We start from the raw sequence: 16,532 nt of genomic DNA on the forward strand, positions 1-16,532 counted from the left end.
AGTCACCAGGGCCAGACGGGATCTACCCCAGGCTACTGTGGGAGGTGAGGGAGGAGATTGCTGAGCCTCAGGCGATGATCTTTGCATCACCAATGGGGACGGGAGAGGGTCCGGAGGATTGGATGTTTGCAGATGTTGTTCTCTTATTCAAGAAAGGGAATAGGGATAGCCCAGGAAATTATAGACCAGTGAGTCTTACTTCAGTGGTTGGTAAATTAATGGAGAAGATCCTGAGAGGCAGGATTTATGAACATTTGGAGAGGCATAATATGATTAGGAATAGTCAGCATGGCTTTGTCAAAGGGCAGGTTGTGCCTTAGGGGCCTGATTGAATTTTTTGAGGATGTGACTAAACACATTGATGAAGGTAGAGCCGTAGGTGTAGTGTATATGGATTTTAGCAAGGCATTTGATAAGGTACCCCATGCAAGGCTTATTGAGAAAGTAAGTAGGCATGGGATCCAAGGGGATATTGCTTTCTGGTTCCAGAAATGGCTTGCCTACAGAAGGCAATGAGTGGTTGTAAACCGGTCATATTCTGCATGGAGGCCGGTGACCAGTGGTGTGCCTCAGGGATCTGTTCAGGGACCCCTACTCTCTGTGATTTTTATAAATGACCTAGATGAGGAAGTGGAGGGATGGGTTAGTAAATCTGCTGATGACACCAAGGTTGGGGGTGTTGTGGATAGTGTGGAGGGCTGTCAGAGGTTACAGCAGGACATTGATAGGATGCAAAACTGTGCTGAGAAGTGGCAGATGGAGTTCAACCCAGATAAGTGTGAGGTGGTTCATTTTGGTAGGTCAAAAATAATGGCAGAATATAGCATTAATGGTAAGACTCTTGGCAGTGTGGAGGATCAGAGGGCTCTTGGGGTCTGAGTCCATAGGACACTCAAAGCTGCTACGCAGGTTGCCTCTGTGGTTAAGAAGGCATACTGTGCATTGTCCTTCTTCAATCGTGGGATTGAGTTTACAAGACCCTGGTCAGACCCCACTTGGAGTACTGTGCTTAGTTCTGGTCACCTCACTACAGAAAGGACGTGGAAACCATAGAAAAGTGCAGAGGAGATTTACAAGGATGTTTCCTGGACTGGGGAGCATGACTTATGAGAATAGGTTGAGTGAACTCGGCCTTTTCTCCTTGGAACGACGGAAGATGAGAGGTGACCCGATAGAGTTGTACAAGATAATGAGAGGTAGTGATCATGTGGATAGTCAGAGTTTTTTTCCTGGGGCTGAAATGGCTAGCACGAGAGGGCAAATTTTTAAGGTGCTTGGAAGTAGGTACAGAGGAGATGTCAGGGGTAAGTTTTTTTACGCAGAGAGTGGTGAGTGCGTGGAATGGGCTGCCGGCAATGGTGGTGGAGGCAGATACGATAGGGTCTTTTAAGAGACTCCTGGATAGGTACATGGGGCTTAGAAAAATAGAGGGCTATGGGTAAGCCTAGTTAGTTCTAAGGTAAGGACATGTTCAGCACAGGGCCTGTATTGTGCTGTAGGACTTCTATGTTTCTATGCCTCAGCAAGAAATAGAGAGATACAGATCATGTACAGAATCATGGTTGATGTAGACATAGTGTACAGAAGGTCTCGTTTCTCTACTATGCTTTTCTGTGTTTTTAGCTATAGTTTTCTGTGCTTCCATTATAATAGAACAATCCTTTTTATGCTGGTTGAGGAAGGATTTGAGTAACACCATAATAGGAAGCTGTTTCTCCACTCACAGTCCTTGATGAGGGCCAATACTGGAGACTAGTACCAAAGTGCAGCTGGTAGCTCTGCTACCTCATGGCTATAGAAACCGAGATTCAACCCTGGCTTCAGGATTCTGTCTGTGTGCAGATGGCACATTCTCTCCCAAATGGCGGCTTCATTTTCCTCTGACATCCCAAAAAATTGGATTGGTGTCCTCACTGGCCACTGGAAGTTGCTCCTGGCACATAGATGAGTCGTAGAACCTGGAGATTAATTTTCTTGTGGGCATACTCAATAAAGTCAATAACCATAATGGGACCAATGAAAAACCACACCAACAGGGCAGGCAACTAGTGTGCAAAACTCAACAAACTGTACAAATACAAAGAGAAAGAACAAAAGAAATAATAATAAGTAAATAAGCAATAAATATCGAGAACATGAGATGAAGAGTCCTTGAAAGTGAGTCCATAGGTTGTGAAAACTGTTCAGTGATGGGGCAAGTGAAGTTATCCCCTTTGGTTCAAGAGCCTGATGATTGAGGGGTATAATTGTCCCTGAACCTGGTGCTCTGAGTCCTAAGGCTCCTGTACCTTCTTCCTGATAGCAGCAGCAAGAATAGAGCATCACCTTGATGGTGGGGTTCTCTGATGATGGATGCTGCTTTCCTGCAACAGTGCTCCATGTAGATATCCTCAATGGTGGGGAGAGCTTTACCTGTGATGGACTGGGCTGTATTCACGACTTTTGGTAAGATTTTCCATTCAAGGGAATTGGTGTTTCCATACCAGGTAGTGATTCAGCCAGTCAATATACTCACCACCACACGTCTACAGAAATTTGTCAAAGATTTAGATGTCATGTCGAATCTTCACAAACTTCGAAGGAAGTGGAGGCCTGGCTTGTAATTGCACTGACCTACTGGACCCAGGGCAGGTCCTCTGAAATATTAACACCAAGGAATTTAAAGCTGCTGACCCTCTCCACCTCTGATCCTCCAATGAGGACTGGCTCATGGACCTCCAGCTTCCTCCTCCTGAGGCCAATAAACAGCTCCTTGGTCTTGCTGACCTTAGGTTGTTGTTGTGACATCAGGCAGCCAGATTTTCAATCTTTCTCCTATGTGTTGATTCATCTTGACTTATGATTGAGCCTATGACAGTGACATCATCCGGAAATTTAGATATGGCATTAGAGCTATTTTTACCGGCAAAGTTATAAGTACAAAGCAAGTGGAGCAGAAGGCTAAGCATGCACACAGCCTCGTGGTGCACCTGTGCCGATATTGTGGAAGAGATGTTATTGCCAATCCAGACTGACCGGGGTCTGCAAGCAAGGAAATCAAAGATCAATTTGCACGAGGAGATATTGAAACCAAGGTCATGAAACTTACTGATGCACAAAGATTATTCACTAAGAAAATTCAAACCCCTCCTTCATCACAAAAGTGGAAAGAATTACTCAGTTTACAGTCAATTTGAAAAGTGTTTAGATTTATTTATACAGATGTGGTATCTTTTGTCCTTCAAAGAAAACTAATGTGTACATGAAATGGCCATGTATTGCTCCTTTCATGATCTTAGGGTGACTCAAAAGTGCTATATAAATCCTTTTGATGCTTTATCATTGTACAGAAATATGATCACTAGTTTGCTAACAGTAAGGTCCCTCAAAATGCAAGGAAATAGATGATAACTTCTTTCTTTCATTGGAGTGATTATAGCAGACAATTCTAACCAAAACAATTGCTTTTCTGATTACCCCCACAGATTTGTTATACTTGTATGACATGCCCTCCAATCACTCTAATGATGATTGCACCAAAGTCAAAGATATGTATTTGATCCTTTATTAGCAATTAACAAACATACAATTTTAAAGCAATGAAATTTAACCATACTTGAGTTTAAATAAGCATAAATTAAGTTGTAACTAAGCATTCAACAAAAAGACGACATCTGTTGGCCCTCAGCTCCAAACTCTCAAACAAACCACAAGTATGTCACTTATTCACTTTGCTTTAACTATGCCCTCATTCATGTGACTAATTACCATAAATAAACATGCAACTCCGAATACAATGCAGATGGAGAACAGATGCATGGCACCAACAGTGGTAATTATTTGTGAGAATATTTTTGTGCTATTTAGCACCAGTAGAATTAAAAATCACTATTAATGTTCAAGAGCTGAACTGATATGGCCCATAATCCAACATTATTGAAAGCTGAAGATCTAGAATTTTAACATATCTTTATTAATATGGAGAAAGTGATGCCTGTTATCACATTGCATGAAGCAACACCCACCACCACCCACCCCTGTTGCTAAATTCTGTTGGCAAAAACCTGAAAGCACTGTGCACTATAGGGAAGGTCTTGCAGGTCTACATCTGCACAAGACTTTCCTCTCCTAAGTATACAACTACTAGGTAAGTGCGAGAAGTTGCATTGATCCAGGATAACTGGAGCAGTGTGGTGGTGGACCTGGGGTATGCATTGTGCAGTGCGAAGGATCGGGTCTTCAGTTTGTCGGAGGCATCAAGACATTGAGGGAAATCAGGGTGGGGAGTGTTGAAATGTAGAGCAATATTAGAAGAGGTGGCAGTGGGTGGGGGGGGGGGAAGAGTAGTGAGGAAGAAAAAGAGGATTTGCTTAAAATAAAATATCTGCGATCAATCTCCAACTCAGAAAATCCAAGACACCTCTAATGTCCTTCACCACGTTAACAGGTTTTCTCTGTCCTGGACAATGACAGCTCATTCTCACCATAAATATCCAATCCTTCTATCCCTCCTTTCCACACCAGGACAGCTTGGTTTCCCTGCTTCTTTTCGGAAGAGGCCCACCCTGTCCCCCTCAACCACCATCCTCCTTTGCCTGGCTGAACTTTTTCTCACATTGAACAAATTCTCTTTAACTCCACTCACTTTCACCAAATCAAATGTGTGACAACAGGGAGTTTTGTAACTCCAGATTATTCCTGTTTGTGTGCAAAATACATGGAACAGTCCTTGTTTCAGTCCTACTCTGTCTCCTGCATCTTAGCTTCCTTCAGTACATTGATAACTGCATTGCTGCTCCTTCTTATTCTTATGCTGAGCTCAAAAATTTCAGTAACTTTGCTGACAACTTCTACTCTCATCTCACTTTCCTCTGGTTCACTCCTGACACTTCCCTTTTCCACCATGATATCATTATTCATGTCTTAGGTTGTAGGATTAATAACCAATATCCACAACAAGTTGCAGAAACCAGCATCCATCTCAACTAAATTTCTTCCCTGTTTATGAAAGTCTTCCATTTCACTCTTCCAGTTTCTCCATCACCGTCCTCCCTGTTCTGATTATAACACTTACCACAACAGTGGTTCTGGGATACCTTTCTCCTTGACTGTTTTTTCTCTCAAGACTCTCAACTCCCCTGTTCAATTACTTACATTTTTTGTTTCATCTCCTAACCTCCCTTACTGAGCAAGGATGGTGTTCTCCTTCTCCTAACCTTCCAATTCACCTGCCCCCACATTCAACAGATCATCTTCCATAACCTCCACTTACTTAACCAGTGACTTATCCTCTCCTCCACTCTCAGCATACCAAATGCATTGTCCCCACAGTTACTCCATGGTTCACTCTTCATCTTCCTTATTAACTGCAGAAAATAGAAAAGCCAGCTTTTTACCTCTTTCTACCATCCAGCGACCAGCACTTCTTCCAGGTTAAGCAGAGGTTTACTTGAATGTCCAATTTATGGTATTGCACAATGTAATCTTCTCATTGGAAAATCCAAACACAGATTGAATGACTTTTTGTCAAAACACCTCAAGCATTTTATGATTTTATTTAAAATATTTTAATCTGTTTTTAGTTACTAATAAAAATATAGTGGATTCTGGTTAATTGGGACTCATTGGGACCAACATATTTTAACCCAATTAAGCGGCTGGCCAATTAGCAGAAATTTCATGGAAATAGTTAAAAATGTATCAAAAAGACAAATTACCATTTAACTGAGTAATAAATTATGTATTTGAATAAAATACAGAGCAATTAAGAACACTAACAATACTACAGTACTAGCAAACTGTAGTTCATAATAGTTATTGATGGAGGAATTCATTCATTGTGTACGCTGCCATGTTCTTTTCAGTGACTGTAAATGAACAAAATCATCACAGACACCTAGTGGAGATAATGGACTGCCTTCATATAATGCTTTCAAAATTTGCATCCTACAAATCTTCACTTTCATTATAACATTCAAGATGATTGTCGATATCTTCTAGTTTTTATAGTTCCTAATTTGTTGAAGTTGTAAAATCATTTCGTTTTCACTCCTAGCTGTTTCTGGCATCTCCAACCCTGAATGTTTGAAACCTCAGTGAGCAAAAGAGATCTGAATTGTCTTGCTGCTTTATTTCTCACCAACTATTGGTGGCAAAAATCACTGCTTTTTGACATAAACACAAGCAACTGATGCTATTTAAAAATTGTTCACTCTAAGCACGGTGTAGTGTTTAATAGTCACACAGGTGCAATGCGGCTGGCTGTAGTTAGAAACTTCGGCAGCAGTTTCCTGTCTCACTTAGGTGACATAATGACCCAAATAAACATAGGAAGTCCTGGCTATTTCTTGATTAGCGTTTATAATTTAAGTGTTGGCCAAAATAAGTGGCTGTCCCCATTGACCAATGGCACAATTAACCAGAATCTATACGAAATATATAAAAATATAAAATGTATACAAAATGAACTTAATAACAAATTTCCAAATTATAACAATTACTGCAAGAACAAAACCCTTATCATTTATATTTCTGTAAACTGAGTAAAAAATGTCTTAAAGTTTGAAAGCCAGTTATAAAATTACTATTGAAAATTTAGATCTTTCACATGCGACCTACAGAAAATTTCAGTCAATGTAGAAGTAAACCCAAAGACCATGTGCTGAATTTGAAGAGACAATAATTTTAATTGTATATATTTTCAATAGAAAAAAATATTTTTGAAGCAACTATTTTTTTAGCCAAAATTGATGGCTCATTGAGGTGGGATAGGCAGTGGCCCTCTCCCTCCTTTTCGTTCAAGAGTTTCGTTCCTTGGTGCTCTTCCTCCTCTCTGTGCTGTCCCTCCCTGATATGCCTTTTCTCTTGGTGCTATCCCTGCCTTTGGGCTCCTATCTTCTCTCAGGCCCCTCCTGCCTCCATCTGTTCTTTCTGCTCTACGTGCTCTCTGTTTTTCATCCATTCTTTCTCCAAATTCCTGGGCTGGTCGGGATTTTGTTTGTGGATATGGTTTGCTATATTCCAGGTGCTCTCTTGCAGGTATTGTTGGCGGCATTGATTGATTCACAAAATTTGATTCTGTAATTTCTTTCCGTTCTCCTTGGGATGGACGTGGCTTTGCTAGATGGGGAAGAAAAGGTCATTAATTTCACATTTATATGTAAATATGTATTTTAAAAAAATGAATCTAGGTTAGTCACTGCAAACCAGCACATGTATTAAGTTATACAGTACCGAAACAGGCCCTTCAGCCCAAAATGCCCATGCCAACCTTCTTGAGCTAGTCCCATTTCCCTGCATTTGGCACATGTCCCTCTAAACCTTGTGTCCATGTACCAGTCTCATTGTCTTTTAAATGTTACAACTGTACCTGCCTCTACCATGTCCTGTGGCAGCTCATTCCATATACACTGCACCATTTGTGAAAAAAATTGCTCCTTGTGTCTCCTTTAGATCTTTCCTCTCTCACCTTGAACCCAAGCACTCTAGTTTTAGTCTTTTTCCCCCAGGGTAGTTGAGTCTAAGTATTCACTTTATCTGTGCACTTCATGATTTTATAAACCGCTGTAGGGTCACCTCCTGTGCACCAGGTGAAAAAGTCCCAGCCTATCCACTTTCACTTTGTCACTCAAACCCACCAGTGCAGTAACATCACAGAGTATTGAACAGTACAGCATGGAAACAGGCTCTTCAGTCTATACAGACTGTCGCAAACCGTGGTACCAAGTGAAACAAACCCATCACCTGCACAGGATCCATATCCCCCAATGCCCATCTATTTACCCAAATACCTCTAAAAGATGCAACTATCATGTCTGCTTCCAGCACCACACCTGGTGGTGCATTCCAGACACTTACCAATTTCTTAATAACAACTTTCCCCTTCTCACTTTAAAGCTATTCACTCCAGTATCTGACATCTCTACCCCGAGAAAGATGCTCCATCTTCTATATAACGCTCTCAATCCAGGCAGCATCCTGGTGAACATACTTGGCACTCTCTACAAAGCCGCCATATCCTTCATGTAATGGACAGACCAGACCTAAACACAATGCTCCAAATGTGGCCAACACAATGTTTTATACTGCTGCAGTGTGATTTCCTGACTCTTGTATACAATGGCTCAACAACAAAGGCAAGCAAGTTTTACCACCGTGTCCATCTTTGTTGCCATTTTTAGGGAGCTATGGACTTGGATCCCAAAATCCCTCTGTATATCAGTGCTGCTAAGGTCCTGCCATTTTCTGTTTAAAGTTCCCCTTACATTTGACGTCCCAAAGTGCAACATTTCACATATATTCACTGCTTACACAGTGCCTCCAGCATTGCCAAGGACCCGTCATCCTTCCCACAGTCTTTTTCCATCATGCAGAAGGTACCACAGCATTTGAACCAGAACTGTCCAACTCCTTCCTCCAGACTGTTAGACTAACACCCTGCTGCCACCCGACACACATGTACACCCTGTTTGAATGCTCTAACACCCTCCCTCCCCCCACCTTGCAGACACACTCTCACCCTGCATTTGTCACTTTTCATCTTTCATTGCTGCTACTTGTATTTATTGGGCAGTGGGGGTGGACATACATCTCTACCAAAGGAGATGTAAGGTGCTCCTTCCCTCTGCTAGCCTGCAGGTCACCCTGGGGCAATGTGTAGCAACTGCTTAGCTCCCAAATCAGGGTCACATGAAGCCATGCGAGGAGGTGGTGGGTAAATGTATGTGCAGCTGTTTATGTGACCACTGACACCAGGCATGCAGTCTCTGAAGAGTATTGATAATGGCTGGGGGTCACCCGTCGCGTAAAGACACTGCCCAGGAGAAGGCGATGGCAATCCATTTCTGTAGAAAAATTTGCCAAGAGCAATCATGGTCAGTGACCATGACCACCCACACCATGAGACACAGCACATAATGATGACGATGATTCATATATTTATACTACTGCCTGTTTTATTATAGTAATGCTGGTAACTTTACACTGTCTTACAGAAATATGCACCTTGCACTTCACTTCAACCTGTCAATTTTCAAGCCATGCCAATCAGGGACATGTGTTCATATTATCTTGTGACTGTATATGCTGGATTGTAACTATATGTGCCGTGTACCATGTTTTGCAAATTGGCCCAAGAGGAATGATGTTTTCTTTAGCTGTAAACCTGTGTATGGTTGAATGACAATGAACTTGAATTTGGTTGGATTAAGCCACTTGCCACTTCTCCACCTATATCTGCTAATGGTCGATATCCTGCTACATCCTTTAACAGCCTATTTCACTATCCACAGCTAAACTAATTTTGTGTCATTGGAAAAATTACTATTCAGCTCATCTACATTTTTGTCCACGTCATTTACATATAACATAAATGGGGGTCCCACCACTCATATCTGTGGACCACCACTAATTACAGACCTCCAATCAGAATAACAATTTTCCATCACTATCTTCTAACCAGTTTTGAATCCGATCAACGGAGTCACTGTGGATCCCACGCACTCTTTATTCTCTTACATATCCCTATCATGAGGGTCCTTATCAAAATGCCTAACTAATATCCTCTGCCCTACCTCAATCATCTTCATCACCTCTTCAAACATTCCTCCACATTTGTGAAATATGATTGTCCATATACAAAACCACACTGTTTTTCCCCAATCAGTCTTCACCTTTCCAAATGTTGGTAGATGCTCACCCTCAGAGTCCCCACCTGTAATATTCTCAGCACCGTTAGGCTCACGAGCTTGTAGTTCCCTCGTTGGTCCTTTCAGTCTTTCTTCAATAAAAGGCACTAGGTTAGGTTTCCTTCCATCTTCTGCTGCCTCACCCATGGCTAAGGGAAAGATACAAATATCTCTACTAGGGCCTCTGCAATTTCTTCCCTAGTTTCCTACAAGATCTGAAGATACACTTAGACAGGTCCCGTTGCAAGGGTGTGGCTGGAGATGAACCCTAGTGCAGGACACAGATGCTGAGGCAGAGTCGTTAGGCGTAGCCCCACCGCAAACAGGGAGCCAATATCCAGGAGACGATGCGAAGCTTAGAACTAACAGTTCTCAGGTATAGGAAACAAGGTTTACTCTCACAAGAGTTGACCAGCGAACTGGCAGCTTCGTACTGTGGTCACAGGGTTTTTATCCTGCCATTTGATGGGAAACAGGTGTGTGTAGTTAGTGGAACCTGGGAATGACTGGAATCTAAATGAGGTGATTGAGGCCCAATTCTTGAGGCAAATGGCAAGGTGGGGGATTGCCAGACAGGACCATGACAGTACCCCTCCTCAATGGGAGCCTCCAGGCGATCCTCCAGGCCTGTCTGGTCCCGATGAAAATCCTGGATGAGGGAAGGGTCTAGGATGAAGGAGCGGTGGACCCAGGAATGGTCTTCTGGACTGTACCCTTCCCAGTCCACCAGGTATTGGAGACCCCTGCCCCGACGGCGCACATCTAGTAGTCGTCGGACGGTGTATGCCGGATGGTTGTCGATGATACGGACAGGTGGGGGAGTCTTGGCAGGGGGACACAGAGGGCTGATGGAAACTGGCTTTAACTGAGACACATGAAAGGTTGGGTGGATGCGCATGGATCTTGGCAGCTTTAGGCGGACCACTGTGGGGTTGATAACCCTGTCAACCTTGAATTGTCCCAGGAAGCGAGGGGCGAGTTTCTTATGTTCTTTTATGAGCGGGATGTCCTTGGAGGCCAGCCACACCATCTGCCCAGGTTGGTACTCCGGCGCTGGGATGCGGTGTCGGTCGGCTGTCTTCTTATTTCGATTTGTTGATCTGAGTAGGGCAGTACGTGTCTCCTCCCATATCTTAAGGCACCAATTAATATGGTCTTGAACCGACGGTACTGCAATCTCTTCTTCTTGTGTGGGAAACAGCGGGGGTTGGTACCCAAGGGAGCACTCGAAGGGAGACCTTCCAATGGCAGAACCCACCAGAGAGTTGTGGGCGTACTCAACCCATGGGAGGTGGTCGCTCCAGGTTGATGGGTTGTTTGCCATTACCCAACATAGCGTCACCTCCAGGTCTTGGTTTGCCCGTTCTGTCTGCCCGTTCGTCTGGGGGTGGAAGCCGGAAGACAGGCTGACTGATGCGCCCAAGGCTTGACAGAAGGCCTTACATACTTGCGAGACAAACTGGGAACCTCGATCGGAGATGATGTCCGCGGGGATTCCGTGGAGGCGGAAGACGTAGTGGATGAGAAGATCTGCGGTTTCCTGAGGGGAAGGAGATTTAGGGAAGGCCACAAAGTGCACCGCCTTGGAGAATCGGTCTACCACGGTGAGAACAGTGGTGTTTCCACGGGAAGGAGGGTAGACCAGTGACGAAGTCTAAGGTGACGTGTGACCAGGGACGACCAGGGACAGGTAGAGGATGAAGTAGTCCTGCAGGTGGTCGATGAGAGACCTTTCCCCAAGAACAGATGGAACAAGCTGAGACATAAGAATGGGTGTCCCCCTCCATGGACGGCTACCAAAAGTGCTTCCTCAGGAGAGCCAGGGTCTGATCACTCCCGGGCTGGCAGGTGAACCGGGATGTGTGCCCCCATTGGAGAACCTGAGACCTGACAGAAACAGGCACGTACAGGCGATTGCCGGGTCCATTGCCCGGGTCGGGGTCATCCCGCTGAGCTTCCTTTACTTTAGCCTCGATCTCCCAAGTGAGGGTGGTAACCACGCAGGATGGTGGGAGGACAGTCTCGAGACTGGACGTGTCATCCTTGGAGTCATGCTGGCGGGATAGCGCGTCCGGCTTCCATACTTGGATCCTGGATGGTACGTGAGGGTAAACTTGAACCGACCAAAAAACAAATGCCCAACGTGCCTGGCAGGAGTTCAATTGTTTGGCAGACTGAACATACCCCAGGTTCTTATGATCAGTCCACACCACAAATGGGTGTTCTGCCCCCTCCGACCAGTGCCTCCATTCTTCCAGTGTTAGCTTGACTGCCAGTAGTTCGCAATTCCCCATGTCGTAATTCCGCTCGGCGGGGGACAGTCGGTGAGAGTAGAAGGCGCAGGGGTGAAGCTTTTCATCCGACCTTGACCGTTGGGATAGGACCACTCCTTCCCCGGAGTCAGAGGCATCCACCTCAATGATGAATTGACGTGATGGGTCCGGATGGACCAGGATGGGAGCGGTGGTGAAACACCTCTTCAGGTCGATGAATGCTGAGTCCGCTTCGGAGTCCCAGCAAAACGGTGTGGTAGGTGAAGTAAGCCGGGTAAGGGGGGGCCACCACTCGACTGTAGTCTCTGATGAATCTATGATAGAAGTTTGCAAAGCCCAGGAATCATTGAAGTTGTTTACGTCTCGTGGGTTGAGGCCATTCCTCCACTGCCCGGATCTTCTCGGGGTCTGCTTTTACCTGCCCGCTTTCAATGATATACTCTCGGAAGCTGACCGAAGGAACGCGGAACTCGCGTTCCTCTACCTTTGCAAATAACTGGTTTTCCCACAGTCTCTGGAGGACTTGACGGACATGGCATACATGTTCTTGGGGGCTACTAGAAAATATCAGGATGTCATCAAGGTAAACAAATATGAATCGATTGATGAAGTCCCTCAGTATGTCATTGATCAGGGTTTGGAAAACAGTGGGAGAATTAGTGAGGCCAAAGGGCATGACCAAGTATTCAAAGTGACCCAGAGGTGTATTGAAGGCCGTCTTCCATTCGTCCCTCTCCCTTATCCTGACTAAATGGTAGGCATTGCGAAGGTCCAACTTCAAAAAGATAGTGGCTCCATGCAGTGGCTCAAAAGCCAAACTAATGAGTGGTAGAGGGTACTTGTTCTTAACTGTTATGTTATTTAAGCCTCGGTAGTCAATACAAGGGTGAAGTGTCCCGTCCTTCTTTTCCACAAAAAAGAAACCAGCGCCTACCAGGGAGGATGAAGGCCTGATAATGCCCGCTGCGAGGGACTCGCTTATGTATTTCTCCATTGCCTCTCTCTCCAGTCGGGATAGGTTAAAAAGGCGACTGGTGGGTAGCAGGGCCCCAGGGAGAAGGTCGATGGCACAATCATATGGGCGGTGCGGAGGCAGGGAAAGGGCCCATTGTTTACTGAACACCTGTCCCAAGTCATGGTACTCTGTGGGGACATGGGACAGGTCGAGGGGTTCCAACACAGGCGGGGTCGTGGTAGCCTCTCTGGGGGATGGGGCCGACCGCAGACAGTTGGCATGGCAAGATGGGCTCCATTTTACTATCCTCCCAATAGACCAGTCGATATGGGATTGTGTTGGGTCAGCCATGGATACCCTAGAACTACCGGAGCTTGAGGTGAATGAATGAGGCGGAATCTTACCTCCTCCCAATGGTTGCCGGATAGGATCAAGGTCAGGGGCGGCATACAGTGGGTCACCTGAGCCAGCACTTTTCTGTCCAAGGCCCGGGCTTCCAGGGGGGTGGTTAGCGGCTCACAAGGTATTCCGGCCTGGGCGGCTATCTCTTCATCCAGCAGATTTTCCTCAGCACCGGAATCCACCAAAGCGGATAGGGACAGGGACAGGGACAGGGACAGTTGTTGGTAATTCACGGTTGCCGGGATCTACATCCGAGACTGGGTTGCTGAAGGGAGGGTCGTTTGATTCATCAGGACAGTAGGAGTGGGAGCCCTGAGAGGAACAGGAGGAAGAGAGAGATTAGTGCTGATAGAAGATGGTAAGGTGGGACGTGGGCTGATCCGAGGAGGGGGGCGACTGGCCTTTTCTCTCAGACGTTCCTGAAGTTGATAATCTAATCAAATGGCTAGCGATATGAATGAGTCCAGACGATCTGTGTCATTCCTCGCAGCCAACTCATCCTTTATCTTGTCCGAGAGGCCCCGTCGGAACACCTCCCGTAGGGCCTCGTCATTCCACCCGGAGTCTGCGGCTAAGGTCCAGAACTCAATGGCATAGTTGGCCACACTTCACGAAGCTTGACGAAGAGTAAGCAACCATTTCACGGCATCCTTTCCCCAAATGGATTGCTCGAATACTTTCCTCATTTCAGTTCTCAGGAATAGGAAACAACATTTACTCTCACAAGAGTCAACCAACAAACTGGCAGCTTCCTGCTGTGGTCACAGGGTTTTTAATCCTGCCGTTTCTGTTGGGAAGTAGGTGCGTGTAGTTAGTGGAACCTGGGAATGACTGGAATCTAAATGAGGTGATTGAGGCCCAATTCTTGAGGCAAATGGCAAGGTGGGGGATTGCCAGACGGGACCATGACAGGTCCTGGATCCTTGTCCACATCAATATGTCTCAAGACCCTCAGTACTTCCCCTTTTGTTATGTGGATATGTTTCAATACATGACCATTCATATCCCTTAATTCCTTAACTTGCATGATCTTCCTCATAATAGGTATGGAAGTATTAATTTAAGATCCCACACATCACAGTGATTTCATTCTCTTTCTAGCTACTCTTTTGCTCATAATACTTTTCTAAAATCTTTTAGGATGTTCCTCTAATTTATCTGCCAGACCTGTCACATGTACTGTACTTATAAGAATGATGGTGATATTTTGGGAGGTTATATTTACTGGCAGAACCTCCAAAAAACATCATTTTCTATCAGCCGCTTCCATTTCCCACAAAGTTATTGGTATGCGGAAAGATTCCGCAAAAAAAAACAGCCATATAAGAACCCACAGAAATGTGGAATCAGGTCCTCCTCACCTCTGCTGGATTGATTCAGATGAAATAAGCAGTGCTTTTGTTAGTGGGGTGAACGAAATCATCTGAAGCAGGAATTGTCCACTGCCTTTGCACCAATGGTACGGGAGTTTCTCCATTCTATTAGTTTGCCTCCACTATATATTCCATTGCTTCCTATTTCTAGCCCGTGATAACTATCTTTAGTTTTTGTCAAAGCCTCTGTGACTTTGATCATAGAACTACTGTTAATGTGTGAGCTTAAAGAATGAATATTCTTAAACTACCCGGTCACACAAAGTTCACAGCCAGGCATAATTTGTTTGCATAATCACAAAATGACACCAGATAAACTGGCATAACTGCATCAACACTAAATATGTGCAGTCTCACTCCCTCACCCCTACTCATAACTCTGCAACTTCCTTAGCCAGCTCCACTTTGAATTTACATTTCAATCTGTCTCAACTACAAACTCTGACAGTGCAATGCACACTGCCAAGAAGCTCCGTGTTCAAACCTTTTCCTTCACTTTAATTTCTTCTGCTACTTACCTTCCTTCCATGCACCACAGATTCTCACATCATCCAACAATAACAGTTCTCCTCTGCTTTGTTCAATCCCTTCACAATCTTAAAGTCTCTATCAAATCTCCTTGCAACCTCCTCTGTTCTACCAACCAGATTCTCAATATTTTGATAAGATAAGTTCCTCATCCCTGAAATAATTTCGGGTCCTTAAGGCACCCTCACCAAAGTCTTGACATCTTTCTTAAAATGTGGCATAAGTTCAACACAAAACATAGTGGAGGAACTCAAAAGGACAGGCAGAAGCTATGGAGAGAAACTGAATTCATCCAGCATTGTGTGTGTTGCTCCCGATTCCAGCTCCTCAGTCTCTCTCATCTTCTTTTTATAAAAGTGGACTTTAAATTTCTTCTTCAGATACTATATGCCTCCATTGTTAACCACATCCAATGAACTACACACTCTGCTCTCTGCTGCACTACTTTCAGAATGTGCCTCCAGTTTGCATTGTCTCTTTCTCATTCTTTCAACTTGTATTTCTTAACAATAAATTTAATGTCACCTCCCTGCCAGCCTGCCCACATTTTCAAGCTTATTACCGTCCCCCTCACTGTTCCTCCTAAGTTTCTATTTACCTAGAGTCACCAGAACACACAACCGATAACAATCAGAAACAGAAACCCCCGGTTAATTTTCCATGTGGAAACCCAGAAATGCTAATTGTTAAATTCAGCAGATTGTATATATAATCAAGTACTTTTCTTAGATTTGATAATAACTTTGTTTAATTATCAGTGCCCTGTTGGGTCTTTATAATAGAAATTCATGTAGTATTACAGTAAATCCAGGTAACAAGTTCATCAAAAGCTTTTGTGAATTAAGGTGATCAAAATTCATAGATTGGTATTCATTGTTTTATTAAGTAATAAGTTTTTTTTATGTTTTAATACTGAACTAGTAGTCACTCTAAGCACACCACCAACAAACATTCCCAAAACCTGGTTCAGGCTCACAAAGCCATTCAGTATCGGCACTGAATATACAGAATTATATATTAACACAGACATTATGGATAGATTAATCAGCATTACATTAAAGTTTGTGAGACATCCTGAGGCTGTGAAGGATGTTATTTAATACAAGTATTTCTTTATTAAAACTAAAATATACAGTTATTGATGTCAATTAGAAACAGTAGAGATTCTTTCTCTGAATTCTAATATAACACTACAGCTCAGTTTTCTCAAGTTAACCAAGAGGACTGATCAGCCAGGATCTTCCATACTGTCTCCAGGTAATACAATCCATTTTATATGGAACTGAAATAGGTCAAATTGTTGCCTTTAGGCCTGCATTTATTCTGCCTGGGTAGA

General features: G+C 44.1%; 1 protein-coding gene across 1 annotated transcript in view; it reads right to left on the reverse strand.

Moving 5' to 3' along the window:
• Window positions 1–3,484: 3,484 nt before the first annotated feature.
• Window positions 3,485–16,532, reverse strand: part of LOC134348709 (T-cell surface antigen CD2-like) — a 38,419-nt gene continuing 25,371 nt past the window's right edge. Inside the window, exon 5 of the mRNA XM_063052518.1 lies at window positions 3,485–7,098. Within this exon, the coding sequence (XP_062908588.1) occupies window positions 6,734–7,098 (365 nt within the window). The 3' untranslated portion in view covers window positions 3,485–6,733. The remainder of the gene's footprint in view (window positions 7,099–16,532) is intronic.

The sequence above is a fragment of the Mobula hypostoma genome, chromosome 6, assembly GCF_963921235.1.
Source record: "Mobula hypostoma chromosome 6, sMobHyp1.1, whole genome shotgun sequence".
NCBI lineage: Eukaryota > Metazoa > Chordata > Chondrichthyes > Myliobatiformes > Myliobatidae > Mobula > Mobula hypostoma.